This window comes from Streptopelia decaocto (assembly GCF_964273445.1).
Source record: "Streptopelia decaocto genome assembly, chromosome: 12".
NCBI lineage: Eukaryota > Metazoa > Chordata > Aves > Columbiformes > Columbidae > Streptopelia > Streptopelia decaocto.
In genome coordinates, this window is record NC_138667.1 from 1,351,020 (window position 1) to 1,369,947 (window position 18,928).

The 18,928-nt window shown below is 41.9% G+C and overlaps 1 protein-coding gene across 1 annotated transcript; it reads right to left on the reverse strand.

Moving 5' to 3' along the window:
• Nucleotides 1-206: 206 nt before the first annotated feature.
• On the reverse strand, nt 207-18,330 carry HSPA4 (heat shock protein family A (Hsp70) member 4). Its single transcript, XM_082063735.1, has 19 exons — nt 18,092-18,330; nt 14,049-14,106; nt 12,221-12,361; nt 11,398-11,520; nt 10,853-10,952; nt 10,463-10,596; nt 8,650-8,894; nt 8,172-8,248; nt 7,734-7,885; nt 6,666-6,772; nt 6,197-6,330; nt 5,542-5,723; nt 5,012-5,101; nt 4,349-4,501; nt 3,740-3,865; nt 2,657-2,764; nt 2,230-2,349; nt 1,684-1,845; nt 207-1,431 (listed from the first exon to the last, which is right to left on the reverse strand). The coding sequence occupies exons 1-19, from the start codon at nt 18,196-18,198 to the stop codon at nt 1,237-1,239; spliced, it is 2,514 nt and encodes an 837-aa protein (XP_081919861.1). The 5' UTR covers nt 18,199-18,330; the 3' UTR covers nt 207-1,236.
• Nucleotides 18,331-18,928: the final 598 nt, after the last annotated feature.

Below are 18,928 nucleotides of genomic sequence, written 5' to 3' on the forward strand. Positions count from 1 at the left end.
CGCCACGAGCCAACCCAGACCCTTCGCTGACAGGAACCCCCGAGATGCATCTGCTCTACTTCATTAACACGGGTTTTAACTGACGTCTGGAAAGCACAGCTTCAGCCCGTCAGCAGGAAAGGCATCGAAGACTCCACGCAGGAGCTCCCTGCACCCCTGCAGTAACAACAGCTCCTGGCAATCAACAGCTGCAGCACGCAACCCAGGACAATCCAGTGCATTTATTTCTTGCAATGTCTGAATGCCTGTTTCAGCTTTAGACTTTAACACATACAAATTATTGTTTGCAAGTTTAGTGACAATCAGTACTAGAAGCAAATCATTGCATAAAGCTTAGAGTAAAAAATGCCAAATCATCTTTTCCTAAGGGGAGGAAAAAAAAAAAACAAAGGACCAAATTGACAAAAATCCAAGCACTCCAAATGAAGGCCTCATAGAAGTAAGCATATCCCCTTCAGAGAAAGTTAGGAACAAGTCAGAATCAACTGCTGGTAGAGGCAGCTAAAATACAAGTATTTATTCTTTCTACAAGTAGCTAATTTAACTAGACACAGAAAGTTTACATGGTCTAAACAGCTGGCGAGTTTGCCAGGAATATACTTTTGTGTCTAAGAGCACATTTCAGTCTAGTCTGGTCTGCAGGAGTGTACAGATGCTGCTCTACACATCAGAAATTAATCTGATCATCCAAACCCACTGATACTAACACCCACTGCTCTGCAGACCTTGTTTAACTATGAACTGTTTGAGTGCAAACCAAAATAAAATCTAGTGTAGCATGTTAACACTAAAGCAAGGCCTAGATTAAGGCTCAGCTCCAGGAAGAGCAGCCCTTCTCCCCCTTACCCTCTTGCAGTCCTTGCGTTAACGGGCACTTCACACAAACACCATTGCTGCAGCCCCCAAGAGAGTGAACAAGCACCAGAGGCTGCTGTCTCAGTACTTTAAAATAAGATTGACTCATCATGGACATTAAAAATAAAGAATCGGCTTAGGGCTGTTTCTGTAGGCTTAATAAGAATACCAAAACTTCTAAACACAACCATACTGGCAAGAAATACTGCTTAGTGGAGTAGTAGCTACCTGCGGGTTCTGACTTGATGCACTGAGCAAACCTCTCCGGAAGTTGCTAGGAGTACTGTGGTATTCATTTGCTTCAGTTTGTATTCAGAACATACAAAGTTGACAACTTAAAGCTTTATTGTAGTTTGCAATAGTATAAACAAGTGCTGGAATTCAGTCAATGTCCATTTCTGGAAGCTTCTTGTCGGGGGTGGCGGCAGCACCCTGCCCGGCAGCCTGGGCCGCGCTCTCGGCGTCTCCCTGCCCCTCGGCGGGGCCGTTGGGTTCCGGCGCTTTCTGCTCCTCCTTGGGCAGTTCAACTTTGGGTTTTGGTTTTGTGACTATGGGATTACAAATACTCGTCAATTCCTAGAAAACACAGAAATAGAGCACTGTAAGAAATGGTTTTATCTACTTGAAGCTCTTGCTCCAATAAACCTCTGCCACGCACAGCTAGATGTTCAAGCTGAGGGCTGGTGGCCCCCGAGACACTTAGCAGATTCACATCCACTCACTCTCCTGCTCCCGATTTCTTACCTCAGTCTTCCTCTGAGCACACACAATTAGATCCAGAACCAGAAAGCCCAGTGGAAATACAGTAAATTATGCAGAAAGACTTACTTTAGTTTTAGCTTGTATGTCTTTAGCTTTTACAACTGGGTCCAAAGTAAGACTCCTCTTGTTTTGAAGATTAAGTTTATTGTTCATCCACTCCATGGCCTCATTTGCACTCTTCTCCACTTTTGCTACATCTGCTTCATCTAGATGGTCATACTGTTCATCCTGAAACAGCCAAATTAGTAGTACTGTGAAAATATTTGTTGTGAACATGTAAACCACATGCTTATTTCTTCAAATGTTTTGGTTTCCAACTACTAGAAAGACCACTTGGCCAGAAGGCTGTTCTAGTCAGCAGAGCAATTAAGCTGATCACCCACAGCTCTGTAAGCAGAGAACAGAAGTTCCACTGCTGCCAGCATTTTCCCTCCATGAGATCAATACTTGAGTAAAAAAAAAAAAAAAAGGACTCTCAGATTTTCAAGCCAACATCCACTCCTGAGAATATGGGAAATATCAGGAACTCAGAAGCCAGGAGGTTGCACCAGCATTTTGTTTAAAGGAGCTTCCTTTAAATTCCGAAAAGATCTGTCCCACTTCCTTGCGTACCTTTGCTTTGAATGCATGAACGGTTTTCATGTACTGTTGAATTTGTTTCCCTAATTCCTCAAATGCTTTTGGTCTTTCCTCCGATTCTTGAAATCTCACCTGAATGGGCTGACCCAGAGTCTGAAATGAAGTACAACAATGATCAACAAACACACAGCATCACAATACAATCCTGCAGGGTTTGACAGGACACAGACAGTTCTGAACTCCTTGGAACTTTTCCTCTTTCCTCCACTTCCAGACTGGGTGTCCCTCGACCCTGCACCATTGCTGGTCTACTGGAGATCTGCTCCTCATACACTTCAGCAGTGAACTAAGTTTTTTGTTACCAGTACTAATCTCCCAATCAGCCAGAACAAACAGCTCCCCGCTTGGACAAAGGTCTCTAGAGTCAGTAAACTCCAATGGGAATGCGAGAGCCACTTACCTTCAATTCTGTCAGTTTATCAATGTAAATTTGTTTGGGTTGGTCTTCACCATCTTCATAAAGCCAATTTTCTGTATCTTCCAATTTCAGTGTGAAACTATTTCGGTCCTGAAGCAATCCATACAAAATACGTGAGATAATTCTGTTAGATGGCAAATGGTATTAAATGATACTTCAAACCTTTTTGGAAAGGTTAATTTTTTGGAATGTCTGAAACTACCCTATTTTAGTGAAAAATCAGAAATATTCTTCAGTATGGCTTTGAGGTAGAAACCAGGTCTAAGAAGCACCATCTATGACACCCACAGTTTAGATCAATACTGTCACATAAAAGCCTGTTTCTCTCCCCCCACCTTTTTTTTCCTTCACATTTTCACCATCACTGTGCAAGCAAGTCTGAGAACAGAGTGAACCTTCTCTTTAGCAAAGGTGTGATGGATCTTGCCTGACTTGTCCCATTTTAGCTGTGAGCTGGGTATCTAGGCCCTGCACACACCTTGCTGGCAAGGCTCCCATCATAGTACATGGGGATCTAGTGGAGTTCAGTGATTCATCTGACTAATGAAGTCATCTAACTTAGAATTATATTAATTACACACCAAGCTCTATTAGTACAGCAGGGAAAGCTAATTAATAATAACAAGAGATTTTTAGGCAACCTGTTCAGATACAGGTGCCTGCATTTAGTCAGACTAATCCCACCTATTATGTCCCTAGATACGGTTGTTCTTTGATTTTCTTTTTTTAAACCTTAAACTATTCCTATATACTGAAAAAGAGCCAAAACAGAATAGGTTGCCTTAAAATGATCATGCAAGTGCTCCTACTGTTTCAGTCTGAAAGCACATGCTCTGATAATATCTTAATTGCTGCAACTGTTCTGGAAAAGAACACAATATATCCTGGGTACCATCTGCTTGTACTCAGGCCACACATAGAAGGTTAAAACCCTTTTCTCCAAATTTAAAGTCTGAAAATATACTTTAAGTAAACACAGTATCTGACACAGGTCAAAGGTTATTAAAATACAATTGTTCATTGTAACAAAATATATTAGAAGACAGTCAAGCTAGCAATACTTACATCTTCACTAACAAATTTCTCATAAATACTGCAGAGTTTGTCTCTCATTTCATACACATACTCTTCCACTGCATTCTTGGCATCATTCCGCTCCTTCTCCAACTTATCCTGCATTATCATTTTACCCTGTGAACAAGTTGTCCAATTAGTTGGCTGAACGACTAGTTATTTAACATTTATTGCCAGGATACCTTGCGAGCAAAGCCTTGGCTAAAGACTTTGGAATATTGTGGTTTACAGAACTGCTCTAAACACAGCACATGGATAAAAACTAACTTTGGTTCGGGTGGGATACCCAATGCAGTACAGAACAACCTCACTCCAGCTGAGGGACCCTCACCATGGTGGCAGCACCATCAAGCACATGGAGGTCACCCTGGGAACCCGCTTTCCTGCAGACCTGCTCTTCAGCAGAGTTACTGCATTCACTTAACAGGAATAATGCATTCTGGCTCCATGAGGCACTGTTAATCACCTCAGAAAAACTGCACGTGTTTTTTCCTTTTCATCTTTCCTTGATTGCCCTTGACCGTTACCCACGTTTAATGAACAGCAAATCTTTTGTAGATCAACTAGTCAAGTTTTTAGCTTGGGCAAGTATGAGTTTACCTCATTCTCAATGAATAAGTTCAGCATATCTTTCCCAATCTGCCACACCAGCTGGTTCTCGATGGGAAGGTCCACTGTAGTTGTCTTCACTTTGGCCTTCTTGGCTTGAGGTGGCTGATCCACTTTCTTGTCTTTTGAGTCACCCTGAGAAGTCTGCATCAAAGAAATACATTCCAAGTTCAAACAGCCTCACCAGTCAGTTCAGTCGAGTATTTAAGACTCATAACAAAGTATTACTGAGTTAGTGCACCCCAACATCAGGACTACATACTGTCATTCTGACACATCAGCTGCTCAAGTCAGAGATAATACAACTACTGACCTTTTCTGGGCACACTGACTACATCCCCAGGGGAGATGGTGCTTGTGGTGGAACACTTACAATTTTCTAGAATTTAAGTTACTGAAAACTAAATTATTTCTTCCATAAACAGGAGAGTTCACACATTTTATAAGTACTAGATCACTTGGCAGGTCTGCAATTATCCATGTCTTTTATGTATCTCTAAAGCTCTAGTCACAATACAGACTACCAATATATTCAGATCAAAGTTTCGCTTGCAGAGCAATGACAATGGCAGCAGATACGCTCACACACTGCAGATTCACATGAATCTTCCAGAAGTATCCTGTAAGGAAACAAATCTCAGATGTTCATATTACCTCCATTTCTTCCAACTCTGCCTTATTTTCAGGTTGGACCTGCTGCTGTTCTTCAGTCTTTTGTTGCTCTTCCTGGTCTACTTGCATCTTCTGAAATTCATAAACAGATCCAATGTGACATATTAAACAACATATAATACAGATCATTTCTTCAGTTCCTAGGCTGATCACTTCACTGACACCTAGTGTTCTTTAGGCAAAAGAAGCAAGGGCTGGACCCAATGATCTCAAGGGTCTCTTCCAACCAAAATGATTCTATAATAATGAAAACTGAAGCAGAGTCTCAGGACAAAAACTAAGCTTCTAGTCTGCTAAGGCATGCCACAGCTCACTCCTAGCACCATTAAGAATTTCACCTATATCTCACAATCATGGTTTCAAACCTGTCACTGGCATGGCCTACTTCAATTAGTACTTAATCATACCTTCATATTTTAGTTGTTGGACACATCTACTAAATCCTTACAAGTCTTAGAACCTTAATCACAAAAGCAGCTTTCTACGCAGCTAAGAGCAATGTCGTCTATTACCTCCTCCTCTTTTGCATGCTGATCTGTCTCCATAGGCTCTTCATTCTCATCAGATTTATGAACCTCCACCAAAGACGCACTTGAAACACTGAAGATACCGTGGATATTTACTCTGACTTTGACTTTCACTTTTGAACTGGATCCATCTGTTTGAGGAGTGACCTTCTGAACCAAGAAGTGAGCTAAACAATCCCAGAGAGAAAACCATACCATTTGATTAACTTAATAACTGGATATAAAGTAAAACCTGACTGTTGCTGACAACAGATCACCTCAATGTGCTCAGAGGATAGCAAATCCTACTCAAGTAAAACAATTCAGTGTTTTAGTCAGCAATACCAGGGATCCACAGCTATTAGAAATCCTCTATGGTATGCTGTAAAAGCCGGTACTACTTGTATCATAGTAAAAGACCACACAATTCTGAGTGTGCCCCTTTCAGGTTTGCTCCAGCATTCGGATGCTCTTTATTCAGCCTATTTGTCCATAAACCTCATGTTACTCCACTAATCTTAGTGAGGACCCATGACTTTGGAAACCTGTCCCTACAGCATTTGCAGTAGGTTGCACTTTCCACACTATAATTAGACAGAAAGAAGTCCTGAAACATCTACAAGGCTATTAATAAAGCTTAAAGATACAGAATGGTCTTAACCTATAGCAGGATCTGGATAAGGTAACTCCTTGGGAGAACTGTAGTACGCCTCAAGAGTAAAAGGTTCCTTTCTGTAGAAGGTGAGGACCTTCGAAAATGGAGCAGCATGGTTCTTGGGAAAGACCTCACAGTCACTGCAGGAGAAAACAGAGTATTTGTTCAGGATGTGGTATAATGCACCTGATAAAGTTAACAAAATTTTTCTAGATACTCTCATACCTTAATGAAAAGCTTGTTAAAGAAGTGGCAAGAGTCTCCTGCCCTTTTAGGTTAAAAAAAGACCAACAGCCACATAGGAAGTGCTTAAACTGCGACCCCAATCTTGGTTTTGTTTTCTACTGTCATTAACTTCAGAAAAAAGTATCCATTTGAACTGTTAAATGGGCACTGTTCTAAACGTGTTGTTACTCAATTGTCATCAGTTAGTTTTAAGCCGTATGTAATCATGCAAGACAACGGAACTCTTTACCTTAACCCTTCCTCTGCTGGTGAATTCCATCGTAAAGAAATAGGATACAGTATCAAATCTGTGATAGAGAATTCTCTCACTTTGAAAGCCGGGGATAAAATAGCACACTGAAAGAGCACAAGAACCATATTACAAACAGACTTCAGGTGATAGCCGTTTAATTCAGCAAGTAGCTATTTCTGCTGCTTTATGGGCAGATTTACTCTAGGTTAAAGGAGACTAATACTGATGGACTTGGGCCCTGCATGATAAGCACTGGACGCTCATATGTACCCTTCCTTTTCAGGAAGCTGGCATCACCTGTTCATGCTGAAAATGGAAATGCACAAGTTTTAGTTCAGACTCATCACATTGTTTGGATTGCTATGCTTAGGCTACTGATTTGTTTTTCGTGCCAACATAAACCAGAAAGCCTCAATTAAAGTTACTTTCCAGACTGACACAGTACCAGGTTTTGTGTGTACTCTTTTGAAGCAGATCCCAATAGCTAGTTTGTACCTCTGACGGAACAGAGCACATATTAAACATCAGAAGAGAGAAATGAGGTGATCAGAGGAAAATTAAGGTGCATTCAAGAAACAGCAGCACTAGTAACTCCAGCCATTCACCAGCAACTGGTTCCAGCTCAGGACAGACTTCCAGCAGCAAGAACCCAAGCTTTCATTCCCATCCATGTTATTAAGTAATTGTCATTTCACAGCTTTATCAACAGTGCTGTAAAGATTATTCCCTCCCCCCGCCCCAGCCCCTTCATTATTAACCCAGGCCCCAAGTGAAGCCTGGAGCAGACAACATCATCACATGAGCTTTACCAGCCTCCCAGTGCAGGCACAGAAGCAGAGCACATGTTTCACTTCAACAAGCTACACTGATCCACTGGTTTGGCTTAAACAGCACAAAGGAATCACTTCAAGCTGCTGTTCTCATCTTTCCAACCACTCTCCTGGCTTACTGAAATCCATTCTGGGATATACACAGAGCACCTTTCATGCTACCTGTGGACTCTGGCTCACGTATTTATGGATTTCAATCAAAACACTCACAGCTAAGACAAACAGCACTTCTTACCTGCAGCGCACAACCTCGTGCCACAGCCTCATCTGCATTCAAAGTTGTGCTGACTTCTTTGCCAAAAAATTTACTGATCTTCTCTTTTACAGCAGGGATTCTTGTGGCACCACCAACTATCTCTACTGCGTAAATATCCTCCTTCTTTAACTCTAGAAAGGAGTCAGACAACAGTTTTTACAGATTAAATACTTGTTTTACATGAATACTCTGACACTGTAAACTACAAGTTTGACTAGACCACCCATTATTTTAAGCTTGTTCTCTAAGTAATAATTTCAGATCTTAGCTTGCGTGAAAGAGGTTTAAAGCTTGTAGCTGCTAAGCAAGAAATTGTTAGCTATGCTAGATCCATGTGTCCAAGTTGTGCCAGCACCCCAAGGAAGCCGGTTAGGGATCTCTCCTCCAGAGCAGACAGCAGAACGCGTTCACACTTACTGGCCTGCTCCAGCACACTGCGAAGGGGCGGCTCTACTCTTGCCAGGAGTCCATCGCACATCTCTAAGAATTTGCCTCTGTTGAGAGAAGTCATCAATAAAGCCATACAGCACACCATGTGCAAGTCAATACCGCAAGTACAGTGGAATGCCCAAACTGAAAGAATGCTATTTTAACTATGTATTGCAAGGCTTTCTCTCTCCCCAGTCCTAGTTTTATACTTCAGTATATTCTCCCAGGCAAACTGGGTCTTAGCAATCCAGGCACACCTGCAACATTCAGAGCCCTTCCTCCTAACCCAAGGTCACTGACCAGTCTCCACACATTCTCATTCCGAGCAGCACCCATGCACATGCTGTTCTTGCACTTCCCATCGCCCTCCAGTCCTAAGAACTGGTGCTTTACACCACGTTTCTTTCTTGATTAAGGCAACTTGAAAGAAGAAACACTCTAAAGCTTTGTAAAGTATAAACATTACCTGTTCATTGTTCCAGAGACATCTATATCATTCATGAAGCATTCTATGTTCATCGGGAGATCAGAGGCATTAGCACTCATCAGTTTTTTCAGTTTTTCACATTCCTGGTATAGCCTCAGCAGCGCACGAATCTTTGACTTTATGTCTAGTTTATACTTCTTCCCAAATTCTTCGCAGAAGTATTCAACTAACACCTCGTCAAACTTCCTGCCTCCAAGTGTGGTGTCAAATGCTGTAGCAAGAACCTGAAAAAAATTGAACTCTTCAGTAATAACATGATTTGTCATTACTTCAGTGAAACCAATTAAGCTATTTTCTGACATTTCGGGGCAACCTAAGTAGCAATCACTAACACCTGATAGTTTATGTGGATTGCAACTGCAGTAACAACCAGACATCCTAAGATTTTTTTTAAAGCCTACCAAATCTAACCCATGATCATCCTATGCCTTTTGTAGCCAGCAAATGCTGTTGGAGAAAGAACCACCATTACCACAAACAAATTCTGGCAGCTACACAAATCTCAGGCCTCTTTGTGAATGGTATTCGCCCAAGAATTGCCATGCGTACATACAGCAGTTACAAGCTTCACAGAAAGAAAAAAAATCATCTGCTATGTCTAATGCTAAAAAGCAGCCGTGGGCACCCAGCCTTCCTCTGATAAGGAGGCAACTTTTGGAAGAAATTTAGGAAGATAGGGCAGGGCTTAGCAACACAATCTGTTCAGTAACTTGTACTGCAAACAGCCCAAAGTTTCCAAATTCTGCTCAGCCACTGTCAGTTTGAATCATACCCGTGTTTAATATTTGATGCCTCATAAGGGTGAACATGCTTACACCAAGCTAAAAACAAAACATGGAGAATAAATATTATTAACTCTGGCAAATAGGTGCTCGTTTTTGATGAAGGAATTATCTGCAAAGAACATCTGTAGCCCACTCACCTCAGCTGATTCTACTCTTTAAATGTACTAGCAGCTTAATTTTTTTTTTTTTTAGGAATAGAAATCAGTAACTATTCTCAATACACACTCAGACAACATTTGGTCTCTAAACTGTTTGAACTGCCTTGCTGTCCCGCTCTCCACTCTATACTCAAAAGCATCCCTTCAGTACTTCTATTGATTCAAAGTTCAAAAGACAAACCTGAGAGAAACAAAAAGCAGACTACACTTCCTCACAAGAGGAAACAACTACAACAAAACTCGTGTTTTCAGAACTCTTGCCTTCATTTCACTACCCTATGCTTTAGAATTTGTGTTTGTTTCTCTATTGGTTAAGAAAAAGTTACTGGAACTGCAAAAATCCAGACTGTAGTCTTAAAAGAGTCAACTAAGACATGTTAGTATTTGCTGGAAAACAGTGATGCTTCGGCAGCTTACACTTACTAGTAACTGCAACTTGCTTAGCTTGCATTTGCAGTCTTAAGTAATTCAGAATGTTTTTATTCCTTTGCATGAGCACCACAGTAAGTGTTATAAAGATGACTGTCACTCAGACCATCCCAGGGATTCCTGTTTTAATGGCAGATCTCATGACTGAACTAGAGTGGGTTTTGAAGGCAGCATCCAGTCAGATATGCTAATTTCTGAACAAATAATTCATTCCAGGGCTTTTCTGCTCTGCCAAAGTCTGCTGATTAAGGCAAAAGCTCAAAAGCTCTCTAGTTCCTTGCCCTACTTTTAACTCCAGACAAAGCATGATTTTCAGAATACGAACTGAGCTGTCTGGGCAAGCTTGCCTGTCACAGGCCGTGCATCTACTGATGAATATTTCTACTGGCAATTCAAATGGATGCATAACAGATTATTTACTTTCAGTTTTCCTTTGTTGAATGCACAAACAGAAACTTGATACGCAGAATGCCCCATATCCACAAACACAACATTCCGTGGCTTCTCTTCCAAGGCAGGCAGGTCTTGCTTATAGATTCCATATGCAAGGGCAACTACACAGAAACAAGAGCCAAAGAGCATAGTCAGGGCATAAATAAATGGTACGTCAGTAAACAGCATTAGCATTTCATGCTACAGAAATTGATACCTCATTAAACAAAATTCCCAGTGCTAAAGGAACATGGCAGAACATTAAACAGTATTAGTCCCTCCTAGCAGCCACATTAAAACAGGATCAAGGACAGATTAAAAGCCCTTTCATTCAACAAAACTACAACATTAAATGAGGGAGTGAAAGGAAGTTGTTACCTGCAGTGGTTTCATTTATTAGTCTCAGACAGTTGAGACCAGCAATCTGCGTAGCATCCATCACAGATCTCCTTTCTGCATCCGTGTAGAAACAAGGAACCTGCAAGAAGATCAGACAGTATAAACATTTAGAAGAGTCATCTCTACCTAAGAGTCACAGAAAGTGTGCAGAGTCAGTACAGAGCACAGCCCAGGTGTCCTTCAATTGTCATGGTCATTTCAGATGCAGTGGAGAAAAAGCAAAGAAAACATTGCAGGAAGACTAAGTTACTGCAGTGAACCTTTTTGCATTCCCTCTCACAAGCCACTCATTTTAGGAGCAAAACACTAGAAACAGGTATCAAATATTATTTATCCTGCTAATTAGCAGCAATTTAAGACATTTTACCATTAATGAAGTAAGTCCACTGAAGAAGAGATAAGAGAAATATTCAAACAGAAGAGACAAATACCTGAATATTTAAGCTTAACAGGCAATTTCATGATGCAATCTTTTCAGTGCATGATACCAACCAAACATGTAAAACTTACTATCATGTACTTACAGAAACAACACAGTCAACTACAGGCTTCTTAAGCGCATTCTCAGCAGTCTCTTTTAATTTGGTAAGAAGCATTCCTGTCACCTGTTCAATTGTAAAGTTTCTTTCTTCTTCCATATACATGGCCTTCAAATAAAAATTGTGTACACACGGATTATACTACAGTAAAAAGCACACGCTACAAGCATAAGAACACATGCAAGAAACAGTTTTTACTAAAATCAAGTTCAAAATCACCCTTCTCTCCAATAGCCCAGCTTGTGCATGTCAAGCACAAGCAGATAATACACAAACCCTGGAATGCACATTTAAGAACTCTCATCCACAAAGCTGCTCTGGACAGGTATTTTTTTAATCCCGATTGCTAGGCAATGCCTAGGATGCCCTCCTCCCTGCTCTTTTGGAGTAACTTAAATAGTTATTGCTCAAATAAGGTGTTCAGTCACTGTTGAAATAGACCGATTTTTACCATTTCATCTGAATTACAACTAAGCTGACATCTCTCACCCTTGTGATATCCGCACAGCAGCTAAATAAGTACATCAGTCAAGCAGCTGCCTTCCAAATTCACTATGGAGTGAAGGCAAAATGCAGTACTAAACAGTTTGTGTGGGACTCGCTTTGCAAAGCAGAGAAATTGTGTAACTGTAAAATCAGTCTCACCCAACACCTGCAGAGACCATCTGCACTATTAGCCTTTATTCCCTATTGTAGACTTGCCATTCACAAGAGAACAGAAACTACAATAAGCAGATTCAAAAGGAAGAGATAAAAGGAAACTTATCAGTTTCCTCCTCTGGCTCTGTTTCAAATATGCCAGACTTACCTTGATGCCAGTTGAGCCTGTTGGCAGCTGGACAAGTTCATAGGCAAGGCTTGCTTTTTCAGCTTGAACAAAGGGATCTGAGAATGCACGACCATGAAATCTTTTAAAACTTTGTACTGTATTCTTTGCATTTGAAATAACCTAGAGGAAAAGAAATCTTTAATACAACGTGTCAGGGGAACACCTGAATTTCAAACAGAAGACAGCGTTTTGTTCTCATGCTTCTCTCACCAGAATTTTTTGTCATTTGTATCTTAAGAGTGTCAAGGCAGTTGCTAGAAGGCAACTTCCCTCCAATTGCTCAGGTAACCTACAGGAATTTGAAATTTAAAATAAAATGTATGGTAGAAAACTGAGCCAAGATTTTATCAAAAACTGACTAAAACGGCACTCAACTTTTATAGTGTATGTGTAGGACACTCTTTAAACACATTAGCAAGTGTCTTTCCCGTTTACCTGTCTCCTACCACCCTACCTTTCTATTGCGTTGCAGCCAGTCATTCTGCAAACATAACAAACTGGTATAAACTCCATTTCAGGCTGATCACATGCATGGGACAGTCAACACATGGGTATTCGCAAAACAGCTCCAGGACCTTGTTGTGAAGCTTTAAAAAGTCAGGAGGGCCCCAAGCTGATTCTGCCCACTTGATTGAACTGCCTTTTATTAATAGCAGACACCAGTGCAAATGGAGAAGTGAAAATTCATTATAGCTGTTTTCATGTAGGGTTTTCACTGGTTTAATTCCGTTGTTTACATCAGAGCAAGACACATACCGCAAAAATACAGCGAGTGACAATCCAGACAAGCACTGTACCATCCAACATTTACTTGTCATTCAGTTTCAAGTCAAGTGCCTATTTCATAAGTAATCTGGGTTTGATTTGCTGTAAGTTTAGTTTCTGCAGGACATACCTCATCTCTACTGGATCTCTGTATCAATGAATTTCTTTAAGCTAAGCAGACACTCAATTCCAGAAAAAACATCTGTATTTAGTTCTAGTACAGTTCTTCTGGTCTTGAATAACATGGTTGTGTCCAGTCAATTTTGTATTCTAGATAATGAATCTTCACACATCTCTAGGTATTTTAGGCTAAGAAAAACCAAGTGTTTGAGTAGTCACTTCCTGTAGAAGACTTCGAAAAAAATCATGTTTTATAGCGGTTTTATGGCAACACAAGATACGATACAGCAGGACCCAACTGTCACAAGCAGGACAAATCAGCTGAACTTCTCAGTCCCCAAATCTTATTTACCTACCTACACCAACAGAAATTCCAAGTATGAGCAAGAATGTCCAAGACAGATATTCGTGTTGTAATTCAACCACAAAGACTCCAAAAAGCTATATATACATATATATATATTTACATTCAAATACATCCCCTCTCTGCCAAAACTATACACTTAATGGAACTCTATAGATTGTAGTCACATAATTAAAAGCTATCGTAATGCACATGAACTGGCACAAGCCAAGAGAGGATGAAATGCTACTGCTTAGCTCTAAAATTCACATTCGCAACCCCAAAGTAAAAAGTATTTATCAGAATCTCTTAAGAGGCAAAGGTTGTTTGGTTTTTGTGGGTTTTGGTTTGGCTTTTTACGCTTCACCCCGTGCAAGGATCAACCCTTAGATTCCTATCCAAGATGACAAAGCAGCATTACATTCCAAACAGCTGAATTAAGCTCAGCTGTTCACTACAGCTACAGAAACAGTGGGACACCAGCTCAGAGACATTAGTAAGCTTCAGTGATACAAAAATACATTGTGTTAATCTGATTTTTGTCTAATAAAGTTGCTTTTACCCAAACTATATACCCACCTGGCTTTTAGCTGCAGCGCCAATCGAGCGATTCTTGGGTCCAAAGGATATACATGATCTATAACGAGAAGATTTCCAGTTAGTATGTGATTGGCAGAACCACACTGCATATCTTTTTGTTAAAAAGTGTTGATAAAACTAATTAGAACAGAGATACTTTAAGCAGCATTTAGTCCATTAAGGAAGCTGGTCACTCACTGCAATATATGCACGGCGTGTTCTGTGAATTCTGGAAGGAAACAAGCAATGTAAGTTAAAACAGCAACGTTCTTCACTGCAGAACAGCACTGAAACCAGACTTGCTCATGCTGCTTCAAGTTTTACATCTAAGTAATAACCGGCTAGACACTTTATCTCAATAATTACCCATGTATCTAAGCCACTCAAAGTTAAGTTGTTCACCAATAATACAGGAAACAGTCAACTGTTCTGAAGAAATCCACAAAGTAAATCAGATCTTAAAATCTTTGTCTGTACCAAATGCTAACCAAACTTTTCAGTTTTAAAGCAAACTCCTCAAGTGCAGGAAGACAAAACCTGCAGAGACACAGGAGTGTTCCAGTTTCATCTGTACTCAATGGAATAACTACAGAAATAAGAAACATACTTTACTCCAAACTACTTTACGACAGCTTACAGTACTGAATAAGCTATAATGAAAAAAAAAAAAAAAAATCCTCCGTTTTGGAGAGACTCCTAGTCCTACTAAGCCTCTTGGTTTACATATTTAACAAACTGTAGAAGCCCGAGCAAAATTAAATCCAGAGCGCTAATCCAAGGTTCCTCGTACCACTGAGGTAAATCTACTGGGGAAAAAAGTTGCTATTATTCAAGCAGATATCTACTGTTCACACAACATCCTAACAGTGTGATTAAGCTGCTCTCCATGCAGCAGGTCAAGAAACTGCTTTCCAGCAGGGTTATGCCATGGGCTGCCACAAGAAACTGATTCCAGCTCAGCCTAAGGTTTAGAATTGGTCCTCCAAACCACAACTGTCAAAACCATAACTGACAACTAGAGTGATATAATTGCATTGGTTTTATATCTTCCTCCAATAACTTAACAAGTGAAACAAGGCCCACCCTAAAGCATCCAGTGCAACAGCATTCACTTGGTGAATGAAACGGGCCTAAGGCCCCTACTGAGGGAAGAGGAGCTGCAGAGCACACAGCTAAAAATCTAATGAGCCTTGAGCTGGAAGCTAGTTATTAATTTACTCTGGTCTCCAGAAAGGAATTAAGACACCAACATGAATTGTTTATTTTCTCCTAGACAAAAAACAAAACAGAACACCCACTACACACACGAAACCCTCAAACCAAACAAACAAAAACCCCAAACAAACAAAAAACAACTACTTCACTGCTAAATTCACAGGCCATCATATCAGTGCCCAATGACCACAAATCCACTAACTTAGACTACAGAATCATTTCAACCTGCCAGTCTGTCTCAAGAGAACCATCCAGCACAGTAATCAAAAATCCAGGCCTCTGTATTACACACTGGGAACAAACCCCCGACAGGCACATACTCTTCTCAAACACACTTGCCCCTGCTCAGCTGTACCAACAGGCAAGAGGGCTGTACCAGCTCCGCTCCTTCCCCTCCTCCGGAGTTCAGCCTTGCTCCCAGCTCAGCCTTGGGGAGCCACCCAGGGACCCAGTGCAGAGCCAAGTTAAACTGGCAAGAGGGAAAGAAGGGACCATTTTCAGCCAGTCTCATTCCCCAGATCAGTTCACCATCAGAACCAGGGTTAACTCATTAACTACAAATTATACTAGTACACAATTTTACTGGCCGTTGAATAACTAACCATGGCATTTTAAGTAGAAACACATAATCACAGTGAAGGTCATCAGAGGTCTAATGAAGCAATTTAAGCAGAGCTTTGAACTTTGTTAATGCACCCACAGACACTACTTCACTCTCAGCCTCCCACTCACTCCCACATCCCCAGAAGACACCCCTGGCCCCACTCAGCACTGAAAACCAGCACTAGATCCATAACACCAGTTATAACTACCCCTAATCCCAGTCCCTTCATCCTCATGGAGATAATGAAACTCCCCCTCCCCAACCCCCTTGATTTTTGCTACCTTTCTCTAACACTTCTCCATTTTAGGAACACCATATTCAAAGACAAATGTGTTTTGTGCTGCTTTTGGATATACAAGTTCAAATTTCATAGGATTCTGGAAGAGTCCAAGAAGAGAGCTGAACACAGATTCAGTGATAGGATCTGTGCCACTGAACCAGGTACCATGTGTTCACGAGGGTTTCCTTTACTAATACAAATGATTACAATAACACATCTGCTAATCCTTCCCAAAAGCTGGATGTCATAGTAGAAAACATTAACTGATGTTTAACCCTGACCTTGAGTAGATTCCTGAAGAAACCTGTCCCTACACCTCGCACGTCCCCCCAGAGCTCACTGTAAAGAAATGCCAAGCACTGACTTCTTCAACCAGGATTTTCTGTTTCCAAGACAGGCATTGAAAAGTCATTGAAAATTTCTTTTCATAGATGTGTTTGCTTACAGAATGGTTTTCTGCATTCCCTCAGAACAGTACTTGGAGATTAAGTCCTGTTAAAAACTCTATCATTTTCATTATGCTAATTTTTTCCAATTTCACTTCAGCTTTTCATAAGCTTCATAAGCCTTTCCTGAAAGATGCATTGTGTCAGATATTTTAAACAGCTCATCTCCTTCGGTGACTGATATTTGTGTTCATATCTCAAACATACATAAGCAGAACTCCAGCTCCCCAAGGGCCAGACGCCGAGAGCGCTTCGGCACTTTGAAATGCTTCACATTAAACATTTTCTTAGTACATATAACCTTTAAACTTCCATATTATAGAGAATGCCAAAGAGACTAGTCCTTCCTATAGTGCATGTATTAAATGAAAAGTTTCCTTCTTTTTTTATTCATTGCTTAGAGACAGGCAAACAGAGCTGAAGTATTGTCTAGTGACAACCCAACACTTGATACAATGGTCTCACAAAGACAGTTTTTAATTTTACTATCTGCTTAAAACAAAGCTGTACTACAACAAAGACTAAGCTGCAGAAACATTTCTAAGCCAGCTTTCCAAAACGTTCCCCTACAGGTTTGAGGTACAGCAAGTTCCTTTTCCACCTTTATTTTGCAGTTCAATCTGAGAAAAGGTTTATCCCAGTTCTCTCTCTCTCTCTCTCCTTCTTCGCAAGTTTCTTATTAAAAATAGGCAATGCACCTCTTCTTGAGAAACGCGTTGGGAGGCTGATTTACGTAAGCAGATTTAGAATATGTTATACACACTGCAAAGTGTAATGTGCTTCAAGAGCAAGTTCACCAGCACACGGCACTGGAGCTGGTCCCCTTCCAGGAACACAGACGTCTGAGCTGCGCTGTCTGTTCACGCTGCGCTTCCCCATCCCAGGAGCTTCTCAATCTGGTGGCTGCTTTCAAGTGAGAGTTTGAAAGACCCAACACTCAAACCAAGGGCGATATTTTTGAGAACCTCGGCTGGACAAAGAAACACAAAGACTGAAGGAAAGACTACTAAGGAGCTTTTCTAATCTGTGACTCAGGGGAAGCAACAGGCTCACAGAGCTCAGCACAGCATCCAGGTCCAGCTGCACTGGGGGAAACTGGCCTCATACTGCACGAGAACATGCAGGGATGCAATTAGATATATAGGAAGTTAAGCTTCGGGACTTCCAGCGGTGAAAGGTACGGTTGCCTTTTTTTTTTTTTTTTAACATATATTCACAGACCCTATGTTTTTAATCACACAAGCCTTTCCTCAAGGAGCACAAGCTGGTCATACTACACAAAAAGGAAAGGAGCAGAGAGCCATCCGGAACACCTCTCCGCGTTCCTCACACGATACCGGTTCTTTTCTTTAAGCACTTATTTAACAAGCCCGCTTCTCCCGGCCCGTCTGGCGGGGAGCAGCGCAGGACACCCCCCGGCCCCCGCTCGCTTCCCGCCCCGGCACCGCGGGCAGGGCCGGGCCCCGCGGGCGCCCTCCGCCGCCTCAGCCCCACTCACGGCGTGCTGCGGTCGCTGTACTCGTTAGCGATGGTCTCGATACCGCCGGCGCGGGCCACGGCCACGTAACAGCTCTGAAAGCCCAGGTCGATGCCCACCACCGACATCGCTGCGACGAGGGGAGGGAGCTGAGGCGCCTGTGGAGCGGCCGCTCGGCCCGTTTAAATGCGCGGCGGGCGCTGCCTCCGCGGGGCGGGGGAACTTCTCGAAAGATCCCGTCGAGCCGGCGCCGAGCGCAGCTCTGAGAGAACGCGGGAGATCTCGCGAGATGATGGCCGGGCGCTGCGGCGCAGGCGCGGGACCGCGCAAGGGGCGGGGCTGCTGTTGGCCACACCCCCTCCGCGGGAGACTACCCCCCCCTTCTCCCCCCCCGACCCTTTTTCTGGGCAAAAACTTCAGTGTTTTATCAATTCAAGAGGCGCAGGCTTGGTGGCCCGATCATGACTCTCCCAAAATGTCATCTTTTTCTGCTTTAACAACCTCAAGTGCAAAAACAATCAATGGAAGCCTTGTTGATGTCGTTCCGTATGCAGCCGAAGTGACAGCGCCCAGGGGAGCCCCCAGGGCTCAAACATGAGTGGGCCGAGTGACCCAGCCTGTGTTCGCATTGTTTCTAAACCACACGAGAAAATGCAAAGCTGTGTTCACAGTTCCATAGTCTGAGAGTTTGGTTAACAGACAGTTTGGTTCCAACTATGCTGCCAATGATATTCAGCATATGATTGCGTTATATCCAGCAGGATTTGCCGAACAGTGACTCCCTAATCAGCGCATAAAAATTTAATGTTAATCTATCTTTAGGGCTTGGGCCACTATCACTGTGTTAGGGATTTGTAC